The sequence below is a fragment of the Opisthocomus hoazin genome, chromosome 26 (genome assembly GCF_030867145.1).
Source record: "Opisthocomus hoazin isolate bOpiHoa1 chromosome 26, bOpiHoa1.hap1, whole genome shotgun sequence".
Lineage (NCBI taxonomy): Eukaryota > Metazoa > Chordata > Aves > Opisthocomiformes > Opisthocomidae > Opisthocomus > Opisthocomus hoazin.
This window is the reverse complement of record NC_134439.1, coordinates 4,570,317-4,597,009: the sequence shown is the minus strand read 5'-3', so window position 1 is coordinate 4,597,009 and position 26,693 is coordinate 4,570,317. Positions and strand designations below refer to the sequence as shown.

The 26,693-nt window shown below is 68.0% G+C and overlaps 2 protein-coding genes across 2 annotated transcripts; one reads left to right on the top strand and one right to left on the bottom strand.

Annotated features, from left to right (window-relative positions):
- Positions 1 to 297: 297 nt before the first annotated feature.
- Positions 298 to 3,871, bottom strand: DLX3 (distal-less homeobox 3). Its single transcript, XM_075443639.1, has 3 exons — positions 3,553 to 3,871; positions 3,009 to 3,199; positions 298 to 890 (listed from the first exon to the last, which is right to left on the bottom strand). The coding sequence occupies exons 1-3, from the start codon at positions 3,869 to 3,871 to the stop codon at positions 549 to 551; spliced, it is 852 nt and encodes a 283-aa protein (XP_075299754.1). The 3' UTR covers positions 298 to 548.
- A 4,817-nt stretch (positions 3,872 to 8,688) lies between these two features.
- Positions 8,689 to 26,640, top strand: ITGA3 (integrin subunit alpha 3). Its single transcript, XM_075443640.1, is given in 26 exon segments — positions 8,689 to 8,940; positions 15,040 to 15,161; positions 15,267 to 15,304; positions 15,306 to 15,350; positions 16,909 to 17,158; positions 17,522 to 17,605; positions 17,849 to 18,056; positions 18,796 to 18,989; positions 19,298 to 19,386; positions 19,533 to 19,669; positions 19,854 to 19,940; positions 20,023 to 20,090; positions 20,314 to 20,450; positions 21,383 to 21,529; positions 21,642 to 21,739; positions 21,897 to 22,062; positions 22,155 to 22,223; positions 22,312 to 22,391; positions 22,606 to 22,683; positions 22,809 to 22,911; positions 22,990 to 23,160; positions 23,272 to 23,385; positions 23,528 to 23,641; positions 23,869 to 23,967; positions 24,063 to 24,188; positions 25,783 to 26,640. Coding segments are annotated over 26 exon segments (3,192 nt in total). The 5' UTR covers positions 8,689 to 8,731; the 3' UTR covers positions 25,942 to 26,640.
- Positions 26,641 to 26,693: the final 53 nt, after the last annotated feature.

Below are 26,693 nucleotides of genomic sequence, written 5' to 3'. Positions count from 1 at the left end.
CCTTCGGCATCGGCGACGGGCACCCACGCGCCGCGACGCCGCGTCCTCCTCGCCACGGCTCGGGCTCCAGCCCGACTGGGGTGGGGGTGCTCCGGGTGCCCCTCACGCCCCTCCTGGGTGCCCACCCGTGCTCAGGCCGGGGGGGGGGGGGTCACAGTGTGGGGCAGCCCCCCCTCAGGGCAGCTCACCGGGGTGGCCCCAAGAATCAAAGCTCCGGCGAGGGACCCCCGGCGGGATGTGGCTCCTCAGGGGCTGGTTTGATTAGGGGGTGATGGAAGAAGGAAAAAAAAAATGCAGAAGAAGAGTTCGCCACCTTTTCCTCGCCTGCCCTGGGCTGGGAGCTAACGAGTTTAACCCTTTGCAGTCCTCTTGTTCCTGAGATCAGCTGGGAGAGGATGGGATATATAAGTGTGTATCTAGGGGTGCGTGTACATGGGTGTCCTCTTTTTTTTTTTTCTTTTTAAAAAAAAAAAGAAGTCGGGGGAAAAAAAAAATGGAGGCAAAGGAGTTCTGCCACTGTCTCTCGTTCCTTTTCTCACTCCGGGTTTTTAGTAGACGGCGCCGGTGCTGGGCGGGGGCCCCGGGGAGGTGTGATGCATCGTGGTGGCTGTCGGTGGCTGATGGGGTCCGTGGGGTCCGCCGAGGCTCTGCGGGTGATACCAGGGGTTGTGCTCCTCCAAAAAGCCGGGGGAAGAGCTGTAGGGAAGCGGCTGCGGGAGCGGGGTCCGACCCGGCGCGCTGCTGTGCGAGTTACTGTCCCAGACGGCCGGGGAAGGCGGGGAGTTGCAGGCCATGGAGTCGCTGTTGTTGGGGCTGTGCTCCAGCGGCACCTCGCCGTTCTTGTACAGCTTCTTGAACTTGGAGCGGCGGTTCTGGAACCAGATCTTCACCTGGGAGGGAGGGAGGGAGAGGGGTCAGCGCCCCGCCACCAAGAGGGGACGCCCGGGGTTTGAACGGGGCGCTCGGGGGGTCGTGGAAGGGGAAACGGGATGGGGGTGACGTGAGGACCCCAGGCGAGTGGGAAGGGGCAGAGGACATGGGTGTCATGGGGACCCCAGACACACGATGCAATGTGGGAAGGGACAAGGGACGTGGGTCTCAGGGGGACCCCACACACACAATGCAATGTGGGAAGGGACATGGGTGTCAGGGGGACCCCAGACACACGATGCAACATGGGAAGGGACAAGGGACATGGGTGTCTCGGGGACCCCAGACACACGATGCAACACGGGAAGGGACATGGGTTTCACAGGGACCCCGAACACACGATGCAATGTGGGAAGGGGCAAGGGATATGGGTGTCAAGGGGACCCTGGATACACAATGCAACATAAGAAGGGACAGGGAACATGGGTGTCACGGGGACCCCAGACACACGATGCAATGTGGGAAGGGACATGGGTGTCACAGGAGCCCGGACACACCGTGCCCCACAGGAAGGCACCCAGGACCTGGACATCATGAGGTCCCCACACACATTGCATCACAGGAAGCCCCCTGGGACGTGGGTGTCACAGGGACCCCAGACAGACACTGCATCGCAGGAGGGCACCTGGGATGTGGGTGTCATGGGGAACCCGGACACGCCACGCACCGTGGGAAGGCACCCATGATATGGGTGTCGCGGGGACCCCAAAGACGCAGTGCACTGCAGGTGGGCACCCAGGACCTGGGTGTCACGGGGACCCCGGAGACGCGGTGCACTGCAGGTGGGCACCCAGGACATGGGTGTCGTGGGGACCCCGGAGACGCGGTGCACCGTGGGAAGCCCCACTGGGGACACGGGCGTCGCGGGCAGCCCGGCACGCCATGCATCACGGGACGCCGGGCCGGCACGCCGGGCGTTGGGAGCGTCGCCGGTGCTGGGCGAGGCGGCGGCACTGGACGCCCTTGTCCCCCGGGGAAGGGGTGGGGGTGGGGGTGGTTGTCACCCAAACAGGATGTCCCTCTGGGAGCGGGTGACGCGCTCCGTCAGCCCTTTGCCGAGTGTCCCCGATTGCTTCATCGCCCAAGGGAGGAGGAGGAAGGCCGGGCGCCGGGGAGCGTCGCGCCAAGGGCGGCACAAGGGCGCCGGCGCGGGCCCGCGGGCAGGGAGGGTGCTGGGGACGGGGTGCGGGGGAGCCGCGCGCTGCGGCGACGGCGGTGACAACGCCATCACGCCAACCGCGTCGGCGGGGACAGGCTGTCCCCACGCCAAGCGAACCCCAAAGGCGAGGGTTTAGCCCCAAATCTGGGTGCTCTTCCAGTCCAGCCCAAGCTGCCACCCCCAGCGCAGGGTCTCTGGAGGGGTGGCGGGGGGGGAAATGTGGCTCCTGTCCCAAAACCCCTTCTCTGCCTGGACCAAGCGGCACGGAGGGGCCCGAGCACCAGGAGGACAGACCCGAGGGGACCCCCAGAAAGCCCGGCCGGGGGGAGCAGGGTCCGGCCCTCGGGACCCCACGCTGCGGCTGGACTCCGGGCCAGGACCTGCTGCCAGGATGGGGTGGCCGGAGCACCCCGTCCCTCCCCAGCGTCCCATCCCGAGCGTCCCATCCGGCCAGGGATTTGTGTCCCATGTTCCCGGAGGCTGACCCAGGACCCTCCCAGGCACTGGGACAGGATTTGACCTCAGACCCTGCCGGGTGCCCGGGCAGAGCGAGGTCGGGGATGGGGCTGGCTCCGGAGGGAGGGGGGTAAACCCCGAAACCAGGGGCGTGGGGCACGGCTGGGTCCGTCCCCTCTCTCCGCTCTTTCCTCCTCTCCAGTTTCCCCTCGGCAAAGCAGATCTGCTCTGCGGGGGGGAAAGCTGGCAGCCCAGACCCCCCGTGGGGGGCACCCATCCCCGGGGACCCCCGGACCCCTCCTGGCTCCCACCACCCAGCTGCAAAGGGACCCTCTCCCAAACCCCCACCGATTCGGGTTTTGCAAGGAGGGGGGCAGCCCCGGCTCCCCCTCCCGCCGATCCCTCCTTCCCGCGGCTGGGAATTGGGGCGGCGGGGGGTCGGCGGGGGGGGCTCGGTCGTTACCTGGGTCTGGGTGAGCCCCAGCTGGGCGGCCAGTTCGGCCCGTTCGGGCAGCGCCAGGTACTGGGCTTTCTGGAAGCGGCGCTGCAGAGCTGCCAGCTGGTAGCTGGAGTAGATGGTGCGGGGCTTGCGGATCTTCTTGGGTTTCCCGTTGACCATCCGCACCTCCGGCTCCGGCTCCTCCTTCACCGACACTGGGCAGAGAGCGGAGGTGTGAGGTGGGTGACGGCGAAGGGGTCCCAGCGCAGACCCCCCCCCCAGCTCAGGGTCATCCCGCGCTGCGTGGTGGCACTGTCCCGTCCCCCCCGGACGGCCGCATCCAGTGCGGCTCCATCCCGCTGCATCCCCCCGGCCGCACCGGGGATGCCGGAGGGGGCTCAGCCCTGCCCCAACCCCCCCATCCTTCGGCGGGGACAGCACCCCAGCCCCGCCACCGCCCCGTCCCCAACTTGAGGACACTTAGGGGGGGTGCAACTTCGCGAAGGTCCCGCTGCCGTCCCGGGGGACCAGCGGGATGGATACGGCCCCTCTCTCCCGAGCATCCTACCTGCTTCTTGCGCCGGGAGCTGCTGGTCCCTGAAGTGGCCGTACTGGCGGTAGGAAGGGCTGTAGGAGTAGTCGGATTTGGGCGAGTAGGTGCCGGCCGTGCCGATGCCGTTGAGGTTGAACTGGTGGTAGGGGTAGTGGCTGACGGGCTGGCTGTAGGACTGGCCCGAGTAGTAGTCGTGCTGGCTGGTGTAGTAGCCCAGATCGGTGACGGAGGACTCGGGTAAGGTGGGAGAGTCCTTAGAGGCGGCATGGCAGCTCAGCGAGCCCGAGAGGTCGGTGAGGATGCTGGAGAGCTTCTTGTCGAAAGAGCCGCTCATCGCTGGAACCGGGGAGGGGGGAAAGGGGGGGGGGGAGCTGCCCGCCTGGCTGGGGACCCCCCAACCCAGCGGCCCCGGCTGCCCGCGCGTCAGGCCCCGGCGTGCCCAGAGCCGGCTCCTCCGCTGCGGCTCTTGCGAGGAGCAACCGAGTGACTGTGCCCAAACCTCCAGCCCCGGCCGCCTGCCTCAAGCCTTTAATTAGGGAGCAGGGCAGGGTGGGTGCGCATTCCGATTGGCTCCAGAAATATTGCCTGGGAGGCAAAACAGGCTCCTGCCTCCTCTCCCTCTGTGTGTGTGTGTTTTTTTTTTTTCTCTTTCTTCCCCCCCCCCCCCCCCCACCCCTTCTTTCCCTCTCTCAAGAAACAACAAAGAGTGGGTGAAGGAGGGAGAAGGAATAAATAAAGATCGCAGGCTCCCGGCTTCTGCAGGGGCAGGGGTGGGAGCGGGGGGGGGGGGCGGGCGGCTGGCAGGGCCTCTGGGGACGCCCTGCTATTCGGGGGGGGTGTTGAGAGGGGATTGGTGTCCCCCCCCCCCAAGGACTGTTGGTTCTGAGGGGGATTTGGGGGAGGGGGGTTACTGGGGGTTAGGGGAGAGGAAGGGAGAGGGTAGATCTGGGCTTGGGGCTGGGTGGCTATGGGGGTGTTTTATGCCCTCCCCCCCCCCCCAGCTTCCACCTTCTCCCAGCAGTTACCAGTGTCTCCCAGTTCAACGCCATCCCCAAGGCAGAGCCCCCCAGCCTCATGGAGCAGGGGACCCTCCAAGTACCCCAAAACTTGCCATCCTCCACGTGCCCTGCGGGGACCTCGGTGACAAGACCTGATTCTTGCAGGGACACCCCCCCCCCCGCCCCGTGCCCCTCTCCCACCTGCAGTCAGGGCACTGAACCCCCGCTGCCCTTAGAGCCCCCAGCAGAGCCCCCCCCCAGGCCTGGGGCCCCAAGCCAGCCCCTGCAGCCCCCCCACCACGCGCAGGGCTGTCCCCAGCCACCCCTCCGCCCAGCACTGGGGTGAGGGGGGGTTTTGGGGGGGGTACTTTTATTTTGGTGGGGTAGTCTCCGCCTCCACTGGCAGGCCCTTACCCTGAGAGGGGCTGGGGGGGCTGGGAGGGGGCTGCGGGCCGATGCCTGACCCGGGTCGGGGCTTGTCCCCTCCTGCCACCCCCATCCCGGCCCCCCCCCCCGGGACTGTCCCCGCTCTGTCCCCGGCCCCCCCGCAGGGCAGCGCGGTGCGATGGCGCCACCTGACGGCCGCAGCGGGGAGCGGCGCCGCCTGCTGAGCTGCGGGTTCGAGTCCCGGCGCTGCCGCCACCGCCGGGGCCGGCAACAGGGTAGAGAAATGACCAAAAATGTGAACGGAATGGAAACAGAAAGAATGGAATAGGGATAGGGATAGGGATAGGGATAGGGATAGGGATAGGGATAGGGATAGGGATAGGGATAGGGATAGGGATAGGGACGGGAATGGGAACGGGAATAGGAATACAGGTACGTATACGGATAAGGATATGAATAGGAATAGGAATAAGAATACAAATAGGAATAGAATTATAGGATCATTAAGGTTGGAAAAGACCTCTAAGATCATCAAGTCCAACTGTCAGAACAAATTAGAAATAATAGAGCTAGAAATAATGGAAAGACGGAGAAATAGAAATAGAAATAGAAATAGAAATAGAAATAGAAATAGAAATAGAAATAGAAATAGAAATAGAAATAGAAATAGAAATAGAAATAGAAATAAATAGAAATAAATAGAAGTAGAAATAAAAATAGAAATAGAAGAAATATAAATAGAAATAATATAAATCAATAATAACTGGAGATCAGCTCCAGAGGGAAGCAGCCGGGGAGGCGGAAGCGCGACCCAGAAGCTGTGGGTGCAGGGACGGGTTCGCCTCGCTGCGTAGGAAATGTAATTTGAGATTTGAGGAATTAATTCCGAGGGGACAGAAGCGCCTGGGACGAGCCCAGCCCTGCCGCCTGTCCTGCTGGGAGCCGTGCGGGGGCCTCCCTGGGGAGGTTTCCCAGTCCCCGCTGGGACATCCCCGGGTCCCCAGGCCGGCTGTCCCTCCGGCCGGCCTGTCACCAGGGCTGGGTCCTCCCGGGAGGGGGGTTCTCCGGCAGGAAAAGCCGGTTGGAGGGCTGCAGGCCTGGGGAACGGGGCCCGAACAGGGAGCAGCAGGTCTGTGCAGTCCTGAACCAGTTTGGGACTGGGAGGCACTGGTGCCTCCGGCTGCTGGAGGCTTCTCGGCCAGGCTGGCGCTTGCTGAAGCCCCAAATCCATGGATGGGGGGGACTGGGGGGGGTGGTGCCCAGTTTGGGTGAACTGGGACACTGGGGGTGGCGGAAGTCTGTACTGGGGCACCCAGAGGACTGGGTGGGTGGGGGTGCCCAGTTTGGGTGAACTGGGACACTGGGGGTGGCAGAAGTCTGTACTGGGGCACACGGGGGGGGGGGGGTGTCTCTGCAGGTGGGTGCATGGGGGGAGGGCTGACCACAGGGACAAGGCAGCATCACCCCCCCCCCCGCCATCCCCTCGAGCTCCTCAAAACTCTGGGGGGTTCCCCCCGCCCCCCACAAGGCTGGGGGGGGGTGTGTCACCCCCCACGGATGGAGACCCCCCCGCAGCCCCCACGGGAGTCCCCTCGTGTCCCCACCTCTGCCACAGCTGCGGGATGGGGGTGCGGGGGGGACCCGGCGGACTGCGGCACCCCCGCGCCCCCCCCCCCCAGCATCCTTGGGCGGATGGTGCCATCTCGTGGCCTTTCGGGGAGATGACACCCCCTCCTCGGGCGATGACACCCCCTCCTGGGGCGATGACACCCCCTCCTCGGGCGATGACACCCCCTTTTTGGGTGCTGCCACCCCCCGTGGGTGCTCACACACCCTTCTTCGAGAGCCAATGCCCCCCCACCCCCGGGTCACACAATACCCTTCCCTGGGGGCTAAGACCCCCCTTGGGTGCAGAGACCCCCCCCGCACTGGGTGTCAACGTGCTCCTTGGGTGCCGACACCCCGCCTCGGGGTGCTGACAGCCCTCGATGGGTGCAAAGACCCTCCTTTGGGTGAAGATATCCCTCTTTTGGGTGCAAACACTGCCCTTTGGGTGCAAACACCCCCCCCTTTGGGGGTAAACACTCCCCTTTGGGTGCAAATAAGCCCTTTTTGGGGCAAACACCCCCTTCTGGGTGCAAACACTGTCTGTTGGGTGCACACACCCCTCTTTGGGGGTAATCCCCCCCCCTTTGGGGGTACTCCCCCCCCTTTGGGTGTAAACATTCCCCTTTGGGTGCAAATAGCCCTTTTTGGGGCAAACACCCCCTTCTGGGTGCAGACACGTTTCCTGGGGTGCACACACCCTTCCTGGGGTGCTGCCCCCCCCAAGGGGGGAGCCGAGGCAGCCGGGCGAACCCCCCAAACTCTGGGCGATGCGGTGGGCAGACAGACCCGTCGCGCCCCAAAACGTCCCCAAGGCGGGGGAGGCTCTTTGTCCCCCGTGTCACCTGCCAGGGAGATGAACCCAAGCGACCCTGGGGAGACGGCAGAGTTTGGGGTGGTCCCAGCCCGCGCTGGGGGGGGGGACAGGGACTGGGGGGGGGGACACAGGGACTGGGGGGGGGGACGGGACTGGGGGGGGAGGCTGGGACTGGGGATGGGGGACAGGGCCTGTCCCCGCTGCCGTCACTCTTTCCAGTGACATCGTGCGGGACATCAGGGTGGGGGACACAGGACATCCTGCAGCCCCCCCCCCCCCCCCCGCCCCACGAGTTTCCTGGCACGGGTGGGACCGGTGCGCTCGGTCCCGGTGACCTTTGCCGGGCTTGCGGCAGCCCACCCTGACCTCCTGCCCCCCCCCGCCCAGGGTGGGGGTCTGTCCCTCCAGCCCCTGGGGACACCCCCGTCCCCGCAGTCACCCCCGGGTGCCGCGACCCCGAGCACCCGCCCCGGCGGCGGGGTCCCGGGAGCCGGTACCGGGCAGGGAGCCCACGGGTGGTGGGGTGGGAGCCGGTACCGGGCAGGGAACCCACGGGGGGGACGAGGGGGTGCCGGACAGGGAGCCCAAGGAGGGAGGGGGAGCCGGGAGCCGGTACCGGGCAATGAGCCCACGGGGGGGGCCGGTACCGGGCAAGGAGCCCATGGAGGCGGGGGGGGAACCGGTTCCGGGCAGGGAGCCCACGGGGGACGGGGGGGGGGGAGCCGGTACCGGGCAGGGAGCCCACTGCGGGGGGTGGGCCGCGCATTCCCGGCGTTCCCGGGCGGGCACGCGCCGTGGGAGGCCGGGGATTTTCTCCCCCCCCAAGCAGCTCCCACGGGCGGGGCACAGCGCGGGGCTGAGCTCGGGAGCGGGGGTCCCACCCGGGGGGGTCCTAACTCGGGGGTCCCATCCTGGAGGTCCTACGGCACCGCGCAGGGTGCGGGGCAGGTCACGCGAGTCCCCACCCGGGGCCGGGACAGGGCGGGCGAAGGCGGGGGGGGGGGGGGCCGGGTGTGCGGACACGGCTGCGCGTGGCGAAGGCGTGCGTGTGCGCAACTGCTCGTGCACGCGTGGGGCCGCGGGGGGGTTGCGGTTCCCCGGCGTGGGCGCGGACGTGTGGCAGCGCGCGTGCTCCCGCCCGCCGTGCACGCGCAGGTAGGTCCCCGCCCCCCCCACGTGCGCACGCGCGGGGCGGCCCCCTCCCTCCCCGCAGGTGCTTGATGCGGGGAGGGGGAGGAGGAGAAGGAAAGGGGGGGGTGCGCGGCTCCTTTAAGGGGAGTGCCCGGAAGGGCGCGCGCCCCGCCCGGCCCCGCCCACGCCCCGCAGCGCACCGGCCCCGGTGGGGCGCGGTCGGCGGTGGCGGGGGGGGGGGAAGCCGGTGCGGGACATGGCGCGGTGCCGCCCGCTGCTGCTCCCGGCGCTGCTCCCGGCGCTGCTCCCGGCGCTGCTCCCCGCGCTGCTCCCCGCACTGCTCCCCGCCTCCGCCTTCAACCTGGACCTCGCCTTCCCGGTGCTCAAGGAGGGCGCGACCCCCGACGGCTTCTTCGGCTTCTCGGTAGCGCTGCACCGGCAGACCGAGCGGCGGGAGCGCAGCCTGTGAGCGGGGTGGGGGGGTCCTCTGGGGGGGGAGCGGGGCGGCGGGGCTCGGGGTGCGGGTTCCCCTGGGCGGGAGGTGCGTGGGGTGCCTGGGTAGGGCAAAGGTCCCGAGGGTGCGGCGGGAGGAGCGGGGGGGGGGTGTCCCGGGTGTCTGGGTGCTGGGGTGGGGTGGGGATGGGGGATGTCCTGGGGGTCTGGGTGCTGGGGGGGGATGGTGTGTCCCAGGGGTCTGGGTGCCGGTTTGGGGGGGGGGGCGTGTCCCGGGGGTCTGGGTGCCGGGGTTGGGTGCGTGGGGGGGTCCCTCGAGGGAGGAAGCAGCCCAGACCCCTCACCTCAGGATAAGGGGGGGGGTATATACCGTATATATTATAAAAGAGGCGATTACCCCTGCTCTGTGCCCCTTTATTGGAGGGGGGGGTCCCCCCACCCATTCCCCGGGTGCTGAGCATCCCCCGTGGGGTCCCCACGCGGGACCCCGGTGACAGCGGACAGGTCTGGCAGCAGAGCAGGGACCCCCCGTGGCAGCGCCGGTGGGCAGGGGGGATCCGTCCCCCACCCGCGGGGTCCCCGCTTGGCAGCACCCGGGGCGGTTGCGAAGCCCCTCGCGTCCCCCCCTTCGCCCGGGCTCCGAACCTGCTGAAGTGTAATTCCTGCTGCCGAGCGAGGCCCCAACAAAAGCCCCTTTCAGCCGGCGCGTCCCCCGTGCCATCCCACCGCCATCACCCGCCGTGTCCCCTGCTGTCCCCCCCCGGCTCAGCCGGACCCCCCACCCACGGGCAGCATCCCCAGCTCCCACCCCTCCTGCCCGGAGGTGCGAGCTGCGTCTCCGTGCCGGGGAGAAGGCACCGACGCCGGGGTTGGCGTGGGTTTTTCTCGCCTGGGGGCACGGGTTTTGGCTGGCTCACCCTCCCGTGGGACCCCCGGCTGCGGGGGGCGGCAGGGGGGGTCCCTTCGGAGACCTGGAGGGCTCCCTGTTTTTTTTGGCGGAGGGACCGGTGGCAGCTGCCGGACAGAGGCATCTGCTGCTCCGCATTCCAGGGATTTATTTCGGCCGCTCGCCCCACCGTGGGACTCTTGCTGCTCCGGCCGGGAGGGAGCGAAGCTGTGTGTCCCCCCCCCTCCCCGGAGCAGCTGCGGGGGTGCAGGACCTGGCCCAGCACCCTGGGGACCCCTCCTCCTCGGGGGGGCCGTGCTGGCCCCCATCCATGGCCGGGTTTCCCCTGCTCTGGTGCCATTGGAGCAGCTGGGGGGGGGGCATTGAGGTCGGGGGTCCTGGCGGATCGGCTCATGCGTCTTCCCAAGGTGCTGGCAGTGGCTGTCGCTCTGATTTGAGGGGGGGTGTGGATTTGGGGGGGCTCTGGTCTTTGGCAGGGCCACGTGGCCCGTGCGTGTCTGGGCGCGATGCTGGCGAGGCGCGGAGGCTCTGCGGGGGAAAGGTTTCAGAGCACGAAACCCCCGGGGGGGTTTGCACCCGCTTCCCTTGGGGACCCCCCCGCTGCCTGTCCCTGTTGGGGGGGGACAGGGGACCCCAGTGAGCATGGAGAGGCCGCGGGATGCCAAGGATGTCCCTGCTCCCCCCCAGGGCATTGAGTGTGGGCAGTGGGCTTAGAGCAGGGAGCTCTGTTTTGGGGGGGGGGGGGGGGGGGGGGGGCAGTGCTGGCGGGGGGGCTGGGGGAGCCACAGCGTTCGCTCCGTCCCTGGGGGTGTCCGTTGTCCCCAACCCGGGGTGTCAGAGCTGTCCCGGGCGGATGCGGTGGGGTGGGACGGGTGCAGGCATGGACCCCCCCCCTCCTGTCTCCCCCCAACCCGGCGCTTCCCCCTCTGGACTGGGGGTGCGAACCCCCTCCCCTCCGCTCGCCGGGCGCTCGCAGGTGCAGCCGGGGTGGGGACAGGAAAGGGACGCTTCCTGCCGCCATCGTCCCGGTCCCGTGCTGGTTTGGGGCTCGACGCCTGGCCCCGCTGCCGGAGGGCTTGGGGGTGACGGCGGGGGTGAGGGGGTGCTCCGGAGCACGGCTGGCATTCGCGACCCCCCAGCCAGAGCCAGGGTGTCATGGCACGGCCCGTGTGACGCCGGCGTGTCCCCCCCCCTCCACGCCCGCGGTGTTTTTCGTGTCCCGGAGCTGTGCCCATGCAAAGGTTTGTTTGCTCGCTCCTCCCCGGGCCGGGTGAAGGCGAGGTGGAAGCGTTATCGGCCTCCCCGAGATTAAGAAACTCCTGCGCCGGGTCCGGCTGCTCCCACCGGCTCGGGCAGGGGAGGGGGTTCGGCTCGTGGCTGCCCTGGCTGGACCCGGCGGTGCCCGTGTGGATTTGGGTGACCCCGAGTGACAGGGGAAACTGAGGCACGGTGCATCTGGGAGGCTGGGGGTCCTGTGTGTGCAGCCCGGGGGAGGGGGCAACACCCATACCTAGAGCCTTCTGGGTGCCTCAGTTTCCCTCCCGGGTGCACGGGGGAGCAGGGGCTCTGCCCGGTGCTCGGGGGTCTTGCTGGTCCCCGCTGGGGGCTGGGGAGGAGCAGAGCGGGGCCGGCTGCGTTCCCAGCTTTCCCTCCCCCTCGCCTGGTTTTCTGCCGGTCGGCCTGGCCGTGCTCCCCCCGCCTTGGCCGGGGGCCGGTGGAAGCTGCCGGGGTCCCGCGGGGCTGCGGCTCCTTGGCAGGCGGAGGGGGGACGGATGTGCCACGGCGGGGCCGGTGACCGGGGGGGGTCACCCATCCATCCATCCGTCCGTCCGTCTGTCCTCGCTGCTTCGAGGAGCCATCTCCCCCTCTCCCGTCTCCTTCCCGGCGCGGGCATCAGCAGATTTGCCTGTGTGGGGCTCCCGGGGGGGATCGATCATTGCATGGCCCCCCCAGTTGCAAATGTAGCAGGAGTGGGGGGGGGGGGGTTGGAGGGGGCGGGGGGGGGGGGTTGGGGCTGGCCTGGAGCAGCAGCTCTGGAGCAGGGGGGGACTGTGCTGGACGCACCTCTCGGATGCCCACCCTTGGGGGTTCAGGGGGGGTTGCTGGGGGGGCCCGGCAGCCTCAGAGCTGAGCTCTCAGACCTGGAGCATCTTCGAGCCCCGGCGTGGGGTGAGGTTCAGGGTGTGAAACCCTGGGGGGGGGTCCTCACAGCCCCGAGTCGGGTGCTGCTTGTGCCCGGGGATGGGGCAGGATGGAGCAGAGAGGGGTGCTGTGCTGGAGCCCCCCACCCGCCGGCCCCTCAGCGCTTGTCACCCCCCGAGCGTGTTGGGAGACGGATGAGGTGCTGCGCTCGCTGCCCAGCTGCTCCCCACCGTGGGGCTGGGGGGGGGGGGGGGGGGGGGTGGTGCTGCCGTTGCAGGGGGGGGAGCGCAGACCCCCTCTCGCAGAGCCCTTGGCGCTGAGCCCAGCTCACCCTGCACAGGCTCTGCTCCCCGGGCTGCGGTGCCCAGGTCGGATTCCCCTTCCTCATCCTCACCAGACCTCTCCCAGCTTGGCCAGTGCCAGCGGGCAGCCCCCACGCCACCATCCCGTCCCCCCCCCCAGTTTACCAGGGCGGATTAGGAGGGGGCACGGCCTCTCGCATTCCTGCCTCCCTCCCTTCCCGGCCTCCCCCTCTTGCTGCTGTCTGCCATCGCTGACCCCCTTCTCCTCGGCCCCCCGCCCAGCGTGGGACCAGTGCCACAAACTGGCCGCAAGATGGGAGCCCCAGCATCCCAGCTCCTGGTTTTCCTGGCTCTCGAGGCGGTTTGGCTTTGCGGGGCGTGCATGGGTGGGGGATGCCTGTGCATGTCCCCCCCTCCATGCTCCGGTGAGGCTCAGGAGCCCCCCAGCATCCTGTGCCCCCCCCCCCAGGAGCAGAGCCCACGGTGGGCTGCCGTGCCGGGAAGTCTTGGCTGGAGGCAGCGAGACGCCGGAGCCGCTTGGCTTGGGTGGGCTCCCACCCTGGTGGGCTCCCACCCCTCCGGGACCTGCGGGGCACGGGCGGGGGGAGCGATGGTGCTTGGGAACGGCTTCACATGGACCTGGGGTCTGGCTGAGCTGGGACCACCCGGGGAGCCTAGGGGCAGCTCCCGGCCGTGGCAGTCCCTGACAAGGGGCCATATGGGTGTCTGGGGGCTCAGGGTGGGGGGCAGGACCCCCCCCCCCAGCTTCTCCCTTCAGTGCGGGGTCACAGTGTGGTGCCCCGAATCCCTTCCCATCCAGGGAAGTGGGGACAGCGATGCCCCTTGGCCCCTCCCCCCCCCCCCCATGTCTCTCAGGTGTATGTGGTGGGGGCTGGGGGCAGGAATTAGGGGGGGCAAATTCCTTTGTGCCAGGCTGGAAAAAGTCAGGAGGAAGCAGATCCTGCTTTCCCGGGGGGATGCGGGTGCTGCCGGCTCCCCAGCCCAGCATTCCCAGGGGGAGAAGCCTCCCCCACCCCCCCCACTGCACCCCTCTGGGGGCTGCTCTGCGGCTGAGCGATGCCGTCCCCCCCACCTGCAGCGTGGGGCTGACTCAACCGGAGCGATGCCGCCGGCGATGCCCGTCAGCGGGTGCGGGGGGGCCCGGCGTGCCGAGGCGGGGGCTGCCTGGGGCCCCGCATTCCTCCTGCGCCTGGGCTTTGAGTCAGCCGCCCCGGCTTTGCCCGGACTCGCCCGCGTTCCTGGCCTCGCGTTGCTCAGCCCTGCCCGGTGCAGCCTCCCCGACGCTCCCTTCCCAGTCGGACTGGGATGGGGACAACTGGAATTATCCCCGTCCTCCCCGGTGGCGGGGCTGGCCGTGCTGAGGACTGGCCAGCTCGTTACCCCAGTGCCCTGTGATGAGGTCTGGGGGCTGTGGCTGCTACCTGGGTGCTTTGTCCCCCCCCTCCATGGCAGCCTGCGAGGGGGGGGACACGCTTCCTCTGCTGGCACGCTGCGGCCGGGCGTCCTCCACGCCATTGTCCTCGCCATCCCGAAGGACTTCCCGGCGGAAAGGTTGGCCTTTCCGGATCCCCCCGGGCACGCCGGGTCCTCCTGCCGTCCCCCCCCACCCTGACCGGTGGCAGGGCTGCGGGTCCTGTGCCCTGCTGCTACCTGGGGGGGTCCCCAGCCTCTTCCCTTGGTCAAGTGGGTGCTGGGGTCCCCTCAGCATCACCTCGAAGCCCCTGGGGTCGAGCGCACGTGGAGCTGGGCTGCGGGCGTCGCATCTCCAGCCCGGGCACCGCGCCCGGGATGGCAACGTCTTCCCCCCCCAGCGTGGCATCACCGTGACTCAGCCAGGACGCCCATATCTTGGGGGGCGGGGGGGGGCCCTGAGTCACCCCCGGAAGGGTGCTGCCTCCCCCGGGACCCCCAGTGCTGCCCGCAGAGGGGGAGGCAAGCCCAGACCCCTCCTGGGAAGAGGAACGTGCGTCTGCCCATGGTGGAGCTGGTCCCATCTCCCCACTCCGGGGGGGTCTCCCCCCTCTCCGGGGGGGGGGTTCCCGCAGCATTCCCTGGCACGGCGGTGGGAGCCTGTCTGCCGGACACGCCGCAGCTGTGCCGCGGGGGCCCCGGCCTCGCCGCCGGCTCAAAGGTTGGCCGGGAAGGGCCGCGGCTGTTTACACAGCTACGGGGGCCCCGGTGCTGGCGGCGTCCCCAGCGGCTCCCCGCTTCGCCGTCCCCCCCGGTGCGGGGAGCGGGGTTTGCCGGCGTCAGCCCCGACCCCCTGTTCCTGCAGCCCCCCCCATGCACTGGGGCGGGGGGCTCAGCCGTGAGCCCAGGCTGGGATGGGGTCCGGCGAGGATGGGACCAGGAGGGTGTCCATCAGTCTGTCCCCTCCCCGGGTGGGGGTCTGTCCCTTTGCTGTCCTGTGAGACCCCGCAGTGACTCGTGCGCCCGCGTGCCAGGGCAAGAGGCTGCTTGCTGCCAGCCCTGTGCATGCCCGCCCAAGGGGACCCCCCCTTCCTGCTGCGGAGATGGGGGTGGGGGTCTGCTGCCCCCCATTATCTGGGGGTGTCAAGGCGTGACGTGCTCCAGGGAAGCAGCTCCGTCCCCGCCGAGTGCCTCCTGGCCACTGTCCCACCCCACCACCCTCTCCCTGGGGCACCCTGCCCGGCTCCGCACCCCCAAAATGACATGGGGGGCAGTGGGCGGGTGGACCCACTGCCCCCCAGTCACCCACCCCCCCCTTCTGCCCCCCAGGCTGCTGGTGGGGGCCCCCCGAGATGCGGAGCCGGCGAACGGCACGCGGACGGGCGCCGTCTACGCCTGCCCCCTCACCGCCTCCACCAGCGACTGCCAGCGGCTCGACATCGAGTTGAAGAGTATGTGAGCACCCCAGGGCACCCCGAAACGCACCCCCCGGCACGCGGGGGCTCTGGGGGCGGGGAGGGGGTCCCCCCATCTCATGGTGTCCCTTCCTCGCCCAGGTGAGCCGGACAAGGCCATCATCGATGACATGTGGCTGGGGGGTGACGGTGGCCAGCCAGCGGCAGCCGGCAGGGAGGGTGCTGGTGAGTGCTCGCGCACCCTGATTCTTTGCACGCGCGCGTGCGAGAGCCGAGCTGCCGCCTCGCACCGCCGCGCCGGGCGAGCTGCTGCCACGGGGAGCCTCGCGCCTGTGCCCCCCCAGCGCGGTGGCAGCGGGCAGCTCCCCCCGTCACCCCCTTGTCCCTGGGGTGGGGAGCTGCAGGGTGACGGGGCGCTCGGACCCCTCTCCCAGTGGGGTGTACTGGTGTGGAGGGGCTGAAGCTAGGTGACACAGTGGGTGGTGTCTACCTTGGCTTCAGCAAGGCTTTTGACACGGTCTCCCATCACATCCTCCGAGGGAAGCTCAGGAAGTGTGGGCTGGATGAGTGGTCGGTGAGGTGGGTTGAGAACTGGCTGAATGGCAGAGCTCAGAAGGCTGTTGTCAGCGGTGCTGGGTCTAGTTGGAGGCTGGTAACTGGTGGTGTCCCCCAGGGGTGAGTACTCGGCCCAGTCTTGTTCAACTTCTTCATCAATGATCTGGATGAAGAGTTAGAGTGCACCCTCAGCAAGTTTGCTGATGACACCAAACTGGGAGGAGTGGTGGATACACCGGCAGGCTGTGCTGCCATCCAGCGTGACCTGGACAGGCTGGAGAGTTGGGCAGAGAGGAACCTGATGAAGTTCAACACGGGCGAGTGCAGGTTCCTGCACCTGGGGAGGAACAACCCCATGCACCAGTACAGGCTGGGGCGGACCTGCTGGAGAGCAGCTCTGTGGAGAGGGAACTGGAGTACTGGTGGACGACAGGGTGACCATGAGCCAGCAGTGTGCCCTGGGTGCCAAGAAGGCCAATGGGATCCTGGGGTGCATTAAGAAGAGTGTGGGCAGCAGGTGGAGGGAGGTTCTCCTCCCCCTCTACTCTGCCCCAGTGAGGCCCCATCTGCAGTGCTGTGTCCAGTGCTGGGCTCCCCACTTCAAGAAAGATGAGGAGCTACTGGAGAGAGTCCAGCGCAGGGCTACGAGGATGAGGAGGGGACTGGAGCATCTCCCCTACGAGGAGAGGCTGAGGGAGCTGGGCTTGTTCAGCCTGGAGAAGAGAAGGCTGAGAGGGGACCTTAGAAACGCCTCTAAATATCTGCAGGGTGAGTGTCAGGAGGATGGGGCCAGACTCTGTTCAGTGGTGCCCAGCGACAGGACAAGGGGCAACGGGCACAAACTGAAGCCGAGGAAGCTCCAGCGGAACCCGAGGAAGAACTTCTTCCCTCTGAGGGTGACGGAGCCCTGGCCCAGGCTGCCCAGGGAGGCTGTGGAGTCTCCTTCTCTGGAGATATTCCAGCCCCGCCTGGACGCGGTGCTGTGCAGCCTGCTCTGGGTGACCCTGCTTGGGTAGGGGGTTGGGCTGGGTGACCCCAGAGGTCCCTGTCAACCCCTGCCACGCTGGGGTTCTGTGACGCAGCAGCCTCGGACCCTGTAGACCATCATAGCCAGCATCATGCTGTGATGTATGGGCTGCATTAATGGCAGGGCGTGGGGCAGTGACCCGGGGAGGAGGGGACCGTACCCCCTCATTTCTGGGGTGCTGAGGGGGGGCTGCCCCGGCAGGCCTGCGCTCACCGCTACACCAAGGTGCTGTGGTCGGGCAGCGAGGACCAGCGGCGCATGGTGGGCAAGTGCTACGTGCGGGGCAACGACCTGCGCCTGGACCTCAGCGACGAGTGGCAGACCTACCACCACGAGATGTGCAACTCCAACACGGACACCGACGAGACCGGCATGTGCCAGATGGGCACCAGCGCCGGCTTCACCGCCAACATCATCTACTTCGGGGCGCCCGGCGCCTACAACTGGCAAGGTGCGAGGGACCGGGGGAGGGGGGGGGGCACCCCTCTTCTCTCCGGGGTCGCTTGGGGTCTGCACGGCCGCGGGGCGTGTGCATGCGTGTCGGAGCACACGTGTGTGCGTGCTTGTGTGGCGAGCGCGTGCAGGCGCTGGAGCACGCACGCGTTTGCACGCTTGTGCGTGAGCGTGCCCTACACGTGTCATGCGTGTGCACCTCTGCAGGGGCTTATTTACACGCGTGTGCAAACCCTCCACACATGTCTGTGCGTGCACGTGTGTGTGGTGGCGTGGGTGCTCATGGGGGGTGGTGGGATGAGTGGGGGGTGAGGGGCTGCCCCCCATGGTGGGGTTAACACCCCCCCCCCCCACGTTGCAGGTACCGACTACATGCTGCAGCGGGAGATGTGGGACCTGCACGACTTCTCCTACCCCAACAAGAAGAACGGCAATACCTATATAGGTGGGGGGCGGGAGGGGAGGGGGGCTTCCCCCCCCCGGGGGGGGATTTGGGGCGAGGAGGGTGTTTGAGGGATGATAAAGGGGGTTTCGGAGGGCTTGGAGGCCCCCCCCCAGGGATGGTGTGAGCAGGAGGGCAGTGGGGACACTGTGGTGGGCAGGAGGTTGTGGCGGGGGGTCCGTGGGGTGTGGGGGTGTCGGGGGGTTTTTGGTGCGGGCCCCCCCTCACCGGCGGGGTTCGCGGCAGGGTACACGGCGGAGGTGGGCAGCGCGGTGCTGCAGCAGCAGGCGGTGACAGTGGTGACGGGCGCTCCCCGGTACCAGCACACGGGTGCCGTGTACCTGCTGAGCCGCAGCCCCCAGCAGAGCCTGCAGCAGAGCCTCCTCCTCCCCGGCCACCAGGTCGGCTCCTACTTCGGCAGCGCCGTGGCCTTGGCAGACCTCAACAACGACGGGTGAGGGCGGGGGGCCGGGGCCCCCCCAACTCCCGGGAGCGCGGGAAGGGGGTGTCTCTCCTGGGGTAACCCAAGAGGGTCTGAGGGGGGCACGTCGCTGGAGGTGGGGAGGTTTTTTCGGGGAGCCATCTGCAGCACTGCGTCCAGTTCTGGGCTCCTCAGTTCAAGAAAGATGAGGAGCAACTGGAGAGAGTCCAGCTCAGGGCTACGAGGATGAGGAGGGGACTGGAGCATCTCTCCTATGAGGAGAGGCTGAGGGAGCTGGGCTTGTTCAGCCTGGAGAAGAGAAGGCTGAGAGGGGACCTTAGAAATGCCTCTAAATATCTGCAGGGTGGGGGTCAGGAGGATGGGGCCAGACTCTGTTCAGTGGTGCCCAGCGACAGGACAAGGGGCAACGGGCACAAACTGGAGCAGAGGAAGCTCCAGCTGAACAGGAGGAAGAACTTCTTCCCTCTGAGGGTGACGGAGCCCTGGCCCAGGCTGCCCAGGGAGGCTGTGGAGTCTCCTTCTCTGGAGATATTCCAGCCCCGCCTGGACACGGTGCTGTGCAGCCTGCTCTGGGTGACCCTGCTTGGGCAGGGGGTTGGGCTGGGTGACCCCCAGAGGTCCCTTCCAACCCCTCCCATTCTGGGATTCTGAGATCTTTTTATGGCTTTGAAGGGGGGATCCCCACCACTCCCAGTGTGTCAGGGCGGCTTTGTCGCAGCCCCCAGTCCCAACCGGCCCCCCGACCCCGCAGGTGGCAGGACCTGGTGGTGGGAGCCCCCTACTACTTCCAGCGGAAGCAGGAGGTGGGGGGTGCAGTCTACATCTACATGAACGAGGTGGGGGGCTTCCAGCCCCACCCCAGCCTGGTCCTCACCGGCCCCAGCTACTCCGCCTTCGGCTTTGCCGTGGCCAGCATCGGGGACGTCAACCAGGACGGCTTCCAGGGTGAGGGGCTGGAGACCCTTGAGGGGGGGAAGCCGTGGGGGGGGCACAGCAGGGCTGCCTTTGGGGTGGGGGAGTGTCTTCAGGAAGGAGGGGGTCCCACTTGAGGGGGCGTGGTGGGTCTCTGGAGAGGTTTGGGGTGAAGAGACGGAGATGGGGGGCATCTTGGTGGGGGGGTGCGTTCAAGGAGGGGAGGGGCTGGGTGAGAGCTGGGTGCGGGAGGGATTAAAGAGGGGTCGAGGAGGTGTGGAGGTGCTGCGGGGCAGCCCCCCCTCATCCCCGTGGGACTGACCCTCCTCTTCTCCCCACAGATATCGCTGTGGGGGCTCCTTTTGAGGGGTCTGGCAAGGTCTACATCTACCACAGCAGCGCCGAAGGGCTGCTGGACAAACCCTGCCAGGTAACAGCCCCGCCGGGACCCCCTCACCGGGGCAGCGGGGCTCCGGATCCCCCCCCGAGCATCCCACGCCCCAGCTTGGGACGCAGAGGGGTAGATCCCCAGCTCCATGGGGTGACCCTCCCCCCCAAATCCACCGTGCCCCCCAGGTGATCAGTGGGTCGGACCTGGGCCCCGCCAGCATGAACACCTTCGGGTACTCGCTGAGCGGGGGGCTGGACGTGGACGGAAACTCCTACCCCGACCTGCTGGTGGGCAGCTTGGCGGGGAGGGTGGTCCTGCTCAGGTAAGGGAGCTGGGTGGGCATCCCGCAGCCCTCCCTGCCACCTCCCAGGGACCGATCCTGCCCCTGCCAGCGCATGGGCACGGAGGCGGGCACGCAGCAATGTGCCCAGCTCCGGGTGCTGGCAGCAGGCGAGGAGGGGCTGCGTCGCTGCGGGTGGGCTCAGCTGACCCCCATCTCTGCCCAGAGCTCGGCCGGTGATCAACATCTTGAACAAGACCTTCACGGTGACCCCCACCAAGGTGGACCCTGCCCGGTGCACACCCGACTCCTGGTGAGACCCCCGGTGCAGCCGGTCCCGCTCGCGGCACCGCGGTGCCGGCAGCTCCGCTCACAGCCCCTTTCCCCCCCCCCAGCATCACGGTGACCGTCTGCTTCTCCTACAACCAGAGCGCTGGAGACCCCAACTACAAGGAGAACATCAGTGAGCGCCCCGGGGGGGGCAGGGGTGGGCGGTGGGAGCGTGGTGGGGAGGGGGACAGCCACCAGCACTCGTGCGAGGGTGTGTGCACACGCGTGTGGGGGGTGAGCATGCGTGTCGGCGTGTGGGGATGCACACGTGTGTGCAGGGGATACGCGTGCACGGAGGGGGTTGTGTCGGAGGCACGCGCGTGTGCGACGCCGCGGCGCTCCCGCCCTCCCCGCAGCCCTGGAGTACGTCCTGGAGGCGGACAAGGACCGGCACCCCCCCAGGGTCCGGTTTTTGGGGACCCACTCTGCCACCTACCGCGGCACCTTCCCCATGCCCCAGACCCGCTGCGAGTCCAAGGAGCTCCTGCTGCTGGTGAGCGTGCGCGAGGGCACGCGTGTGCGAGGGCACGCGTGTGTGTGTGCACCGCAGGTTGCTCTACGCGTGGCGCCGGAGCTGGGGGACCGGCTTTGGGGAGATGGGGAGAGGGGTGGTGGGATGTGGAGGGTCTTGGGAGCAGCAGGGCTGAGAGAAGAAGTGGAAATCCATCCCTCCATCCCTTCATCCTCCCCATCCCTCCATCCCTTCATCCTCCCCATCCCTTCATCCTCCCCATCCCTTCATCCTCCCCATCCCTTCGTCCTCCCCATTCCTCCATCCCTTCATCCTCCCCATCCCTTCATCCTCCCCATCCCTCCATCCCTTCATCCTCCCCATCCTCCCCGTCCCTTCATCCTCCCCGTCCCTTCATCCTCCCCGTCCCTTCATCCTCCCCATTCCTCCATCCCTTCATCCTCCCCATCCCTTCATCCTCCCCATCCCTTCATCCTCCCCATCCCTCCATCCCTTCATCCTCCCCATCCTCCCCGTCCCTTCATCCTCCCCGTCCCTTCATCCTCCCCGTCCCTTCATCCTCCCCATTCCTCCATCCCTTCATCCTCCCCGTCTCTTCATCCTCCCCGTCTCTTCGTCCTCCCCATCCCTCCATCCCTCCATCTCTTCATCCTCCCCATCCCTTCATCCGCCCCATCTCTTCATCCTCCCCATCCCTCCATCCCTTCATCCTCCCCATCCCTTCATCCTCCCCATCCCTCCATCCTCCCCATCCCTCCATCTCTTCATCCTCCCCATCCCTTCATCCTCCCCATCCCTCCATCCCTCCATCCCTCCTGTGATGAGTTCGTTGGGCCTCGTGAGCAGGAGCTGGTACCCTGGCCGTGGCCGGGGGCTGCCTGGCTGTGGCTGGAGCTGGAGGGGGGGCCGGGGAGGGAGTCAGGGCTTTGCCGTGATTTCTGCCCACCCCGCAGGACAACATCCGGGACAAGCTGCACCCCATCGTGCTCTCCATGAACTACTCACTGGTGGAGCAGCCCAGGACCTTCCAGCTGGGTCCCCACTCCCTCGACGCCTTCCCCGTCCTCAACCAGGACCAGTCCCATGAGAACGAGACCAAGGTGCCGGGGGGGGGGGGGGGGGGGGGTCAGGGAGATGCTGGGCTGCAAGCGCCCCGGCGAGCCTGGCCTGGGGGGTGGGAGAAGGCTCATGGGGACGTCCCCGTCCCTCCAGATCGAGTTCCAGAAGGAGTGCGGCTCCGACAACAAGTGCTACAGCAACCTCCAGCTCCAGAGCGGCTTCGTCACCGACCAGAACCAGTTCCTGCCCAGGTGACAGCGGGTCCCTCCGGGTCCCCACCCACCTCCATCACCCGCTGTGCCATCCCCTCGGCCATGGGTCACCCCGGGCTGTGCTGGGGTGGGTGGTGGGTCTCCATCCCGCTGGGCTGGACCACCCGTGTACTGAGCGGGGACGGTCTCTGCCCAGGCTGAACGGTACCCAGGTGCTGCAGTACAGCCGGGACGTGCGGAAGCTCTACCTGAGCATCAACATCACCAACGCGCCCACCACCCCGTCCAACGGCGAGGACGCCCACGAGGCGCTGCTCAACGTCACGGTGCCCACCAGCCTGCTGCCCTCCTCCGTCCGCCCGGTAGGCGACGGCGTCCCCTCCCCGGCGGGAGAGGGCACAGGGACAAGCGTGGGCTTTGCCGGGGGTGGTCCTCACCCTCTCCCCCTCCCCAGAGCGGAGCCTGCACCTTTGCGGAGACGGTGCTGTGCGAGCTGGGCAACCCTTTTAAGAGGAACCAGAGGGTGAGTGCTTCAGCCCTGGCTCTTTTCGGGGGCTCGGCAGGCGGGCGGGGGTCCGGCCGAGCTGCTCCACGGTCCCTCTGTGCTGCAGGCAGAGTTGATCATCACCTTCGAGGCCATCGGGATCGTGCTGGACACGCGGGAGATCTCGGTGTGGCTGGATCTGTCCACGTGAGTGTCCCTGGGCGGGTGGAAAAGGGCTGGAAGAGGGTGCCTGGGGCGATGTCAGCGACTCCTTCTCATGGTGGAAAGGGGGTGATGGAGCAGGGTTGTATCCGGCAGCAGGATGGGGACCCCCTGACTCCTGCTGAGGGGAGGAAGGGGTGCCCCGCGCTGTCTGGGGGCTGTTCGGTGCTGGGAGCTGCTGACCCCGGTGCCTTGGCAGGCAAAGCACCCAGGAGGACCTGCAGCCCGTGCTGGCCAAGCTGCTGGTGGACTACAGCATCCAGTCCTCGCTGACCACGTGAGTGCTGCCAGGCTGTGCCCCCCCCCCTCCCCGGCTCTCCGCGTCCCCTCCGTCCGCCCCACCTGAGGTTGGCTGTGTCGGGGTGGGCAGAGCCATGACCCCCTCGTCACGCCTGTCCCCAGAGTCTCCTCGCACACCCAGTCACACTTCAGCGGGGTGGTGGTGGGCGAGTCGGCCATGCGGAGGGAGCAGGACGTGGGCAGCCCCCTCGCCTTCGACTTCCAGGTGAGCTGGGGGGCAGCCGGTGCCCAGGGAGGGTGGGGGGGGGTCAGGAGTGGGCCGGTCTCTAGCTCTGCTTCGCAGGTGACCACCAAGGGCGAGTCGCTGGGCACCCTGGGCACCATCCTGCTGGGCTTCGAGTGGCCCTATGAGATCCCCAACGGCAAGTGGCTCCTCTACCCCACCGAGATCCTCGTCAACAGCAACGAGACCTGCCAGCCCCCCGGGGGGGTCATTAACCCCCTCAACCTCACCGTGAGTGACCCCCTCCCTGCGGCTTTGCGGGGATGTGTCCCTGCCCCGCAGCCCGGGGGCCCCGGGTGGGCAGAGCTGCCCGGGCTCTGATGGGGCTCCTTCCCCTCCCAGCTGCTGGAGGACCGGGCTCCGTCCCGGCAGAGGCGGGAGCTGGGGGTCCCCGAGCCGGCGGAGCCCCCCGTCACCCTGGCCACCGCCAAGAAAGCCAAATCGGAGGTGGTGCTGGTGAGTGGGGTCTGCAGGGGGTGGGTGGGGGTCCGGCAGCACGTGCCCCTCCCCGGGATCGCGGCACGTGCTGCTTCTTGGCACCGGTGCGGCGCGCAGGGGGCTCTGGTTCCCCCCCGACCCCCCCCCTGCTGTCTCCCAGAGCTGCTCCAAGGGCACCGCTCGCTGCGTCTGGTTCGAGTGCCCCGTCCTGCACACCCAGCACCCCACCACCTTCAGCATCCGCGCCCGGGTCTGGAACAGCACCTTCATCGAGGTCGGTGGGGGGCCCGGCAGTGTGGGGGGGGCGGTGGGGGGGTCAGGGCTGGGCTGCTCCCTCGGGGACGGGGCTGAAACAGGGTGCTGAGTTTGCCAGGTCTCAGCTCAGCCGCTAACGACCATCCCTTACCCCGTTCCATTATCCATCTCTCCCTTTTTCTGTTATCCGTCCCCCCCCTCTTCCATTATCCCTGTCCCCCCCCTCGATCATCCGTGCCCCCCCAGGAGTACAGCGATTTTGACCGGGTGAAGGTGGACGGCACGGCGACCCTCTTCCTCCGGAGCCACGTCCCCACCATCACCATGAGGAACCACACGGTGCGGGTGAGCGACGCCGGAGCCTCTTACTGGGATAGACTGGGAGGGACTGGAGCCACTGGGAGCTCTTCCCCCAACGCGGCTCTTCTGGGCCCTTCCAGTTCTCCGTGGACGTGGACTCGGAGCTGACGGAGGAGCAGCCGGCCGAGATCGCGCTGTGGCTGGTGCTGGTGGCGGTGGCGGCCGGGCTGCTGCTGCTGGGGCTGATCATCCTCCTGCTCTGGAAGGTGAGGGGGGGCCCGGATCCCCCTCCCGGGGAGGGGGTGCAGGAGCCGTGCTGAGACCCGACAGGCTCGTGTCACCGGTGGCTGCCATCCTCCACCCACCCCCCCAGGCCGAGGGGAGCGGTGGGGGGAAGGCTCCCGGCTGCCGAGCGGTGAGGAAGAGGAGCGGAGAGCACCCTGACCTGGGTGCAGGGACTGGTGGACGCCCTGGGGACCCCCCAGCCCCTTGGGGACCCCCCGACTCCATGGGGACCCCACTCTGGGGTTACGTAGGGCTGCAGGGCTGCCCACCCCCAGCATCCGCTGGGGTGAGGGTGCAGTGGGGCAGCTTGCCGCCCCGCTCCCCACCCCACAGGGGTGGCCAGGACCCCCCGTCCCCTCTCCCGTCCCCCCCTGACCCCTGTCACCCCCTTCCCGCAGTGCGGTTTCTTCCGGCGGGCCAACACCCGGGCCATGTACGAAGCCAAGGGGCAGAAGGCGGAGATGAGGATCCAGCCGTCGGAAACCGAGCGGCTGACAGACGACTACTAATGGGGGGGGGGGGCAGCCCCGCTGCCTGCCCCCCCCCCGGGCGCCCACGCCACCCGCTTGGTAATGCCCCGTGGGGGCCGGCTGCAGCGGCAGCATCCTCCTCTTCAGCCTCCTCTTCCTCGCTGCCTCGTCTCTCCCGCTGAACCCTGTAGGGTCTCTGTCAGGGTCTTTGGGGGTCTCTTGGTAGGGCTCCGTGGGGTCTCTTTGTAGGGCTCTGGAGTCTTTGTAGGGCTCTGGGGGGGTCTCTCTACAAGGCTCCGTGGGGTCTCTCTGTAGGGCTTCATGGGGGCCTCTCTATAGGGCTCTGTGGGTCTCTATAGGGTTTTGTGGGGACTCCGTAGGCTCTCCATGGGGGTCTCTCTGTCAGGCTCTGTGGGGTCTCTCTGTAGGGCTCCATGGAGGTCTCTCTGTAGGGCTTTGCGGGGTCTCTCTAGGGCTCCATGGGGGTCTCTCTAGGGCTCCATGAGGTCTCTCTAGGGCTCTGTGGGGGTCTCTCTACAGGGCTCCGTGGGCTCTCTCTGTAGGGCTGCTTGGGGGTCTCTCTAGGGTTCCATGGGGTCTCTCTAGGGCTCCTTGGGGGTCTCTCTGTAGGGCTCCTTGGGGGTCTCTCTAGGGCTCCATGAGGTCTCTCTAGGGCTCCTTGGGGGTCTCTCTGTAGGGCTCCTTGGGGGTCTCTCTAGGGCTCCATGAGGTCTCTCTAGGGCTCTGTGGGGGTCTCTCTACAGGGCTCCGTGGGGTCTCTCTGTAGGGCTGCTTGGGGGTCTCTCTAGGGCTCCATGGGGTCTCTCTACATGCCTCCGTGGGGATTTCTCTAGGGCTTCATGGGGGGTCTCTCTGTAGAGCTCCGTGGGGGTCTCTCTGTAGGGATCCGTGGGGTCTCTAGGGCTCCATGGGGGTCTCTCTGTAGGGCTCTGTGGGGTCTCTCTGTAGGGCTCTGTGGGGTCTCTCTCTCCAGGCCCGCTGCTCCCTTTGCCTCTGTTCTCCGCCGGCTCTGGGGTCTCTGTCCCTCGCCCACCGGGGCCACGCCGCAGCCCCCCCCGACCCTCTCCCCTCCCTCTCCCCCCAGTGCGACTTCTTCCAGCGCACCCGTTACTACCGGATCATGCCCAAGTACCACGCGGTGAGAATCCGGCAGCAGCACCGCTACCAGCCCGGCGCCCTCCTGCCCCGCCGGCGCAAGAAACACTGGGTGACCAAATGGCAGGAGCCGGACAAGTACTACTGACCCCCCCCCCCCGACCCCCCCCCGGCCCCCGTGCGAGGGGAGCACGAGGGGCCCCGCGTTGGACTTTGCACAGTGCATCTCTGCCCTTCCCTCGGACACGGCTGCGTCCCGGCGCTGGCTTCTGCGCGCTCCCCGCCGCTTCCCCGCGCTCGCCGGCGTGCAGCCTGGCTCTCGCACGTCCGTGCCTTGCACGCTCACGGGGACGAGCCCCAAATGTGCCCCCCTAACCCCCCCCCCTTGTCCCCTGACGTGACCGCTGCTGGTCTCAGAGTGCCTTCTCCCCACGCAGACACTCCTCGTGCCGTGTCCCGCACGCGTCCTCGCACGCCGGGGCACGCTCGGCCCCCCCCGCCCTGTCCACCCCCCTTCCCTCTGCTTTCACCAAGGCTGAGTGCGAAGGTGGGGATGGGGGCGGTGGGAGCTCCCTTCCTTCCTCCCCTGCCTCCTCCTCCTCCCCAAAGCAGTGTAAGGGCCTGATCCTGCGCGTTCACCCCCCCACACACGCTGCTTTGGCTTGGGGAGGGGGGTGCAGAGCATCAGGCCGTGTCACCCCACCCGTGGGTCTGTCCCACCCCACCCGGGGGTTAAGTTATTCCGCGTCTCTGTTGGCGATCTGGTGGTGAGCCCCGGAGCGCGGTCGGTACTGGGGGCCGGTGGGAGGGGGTCCTGTGCCCCCCTGGCCCCCCCTCACCCCCCTCACAGGGAGGGGCTCAATAAAGCCTCGCTCCGGGATTTCTAACCTCTGGGTCTGC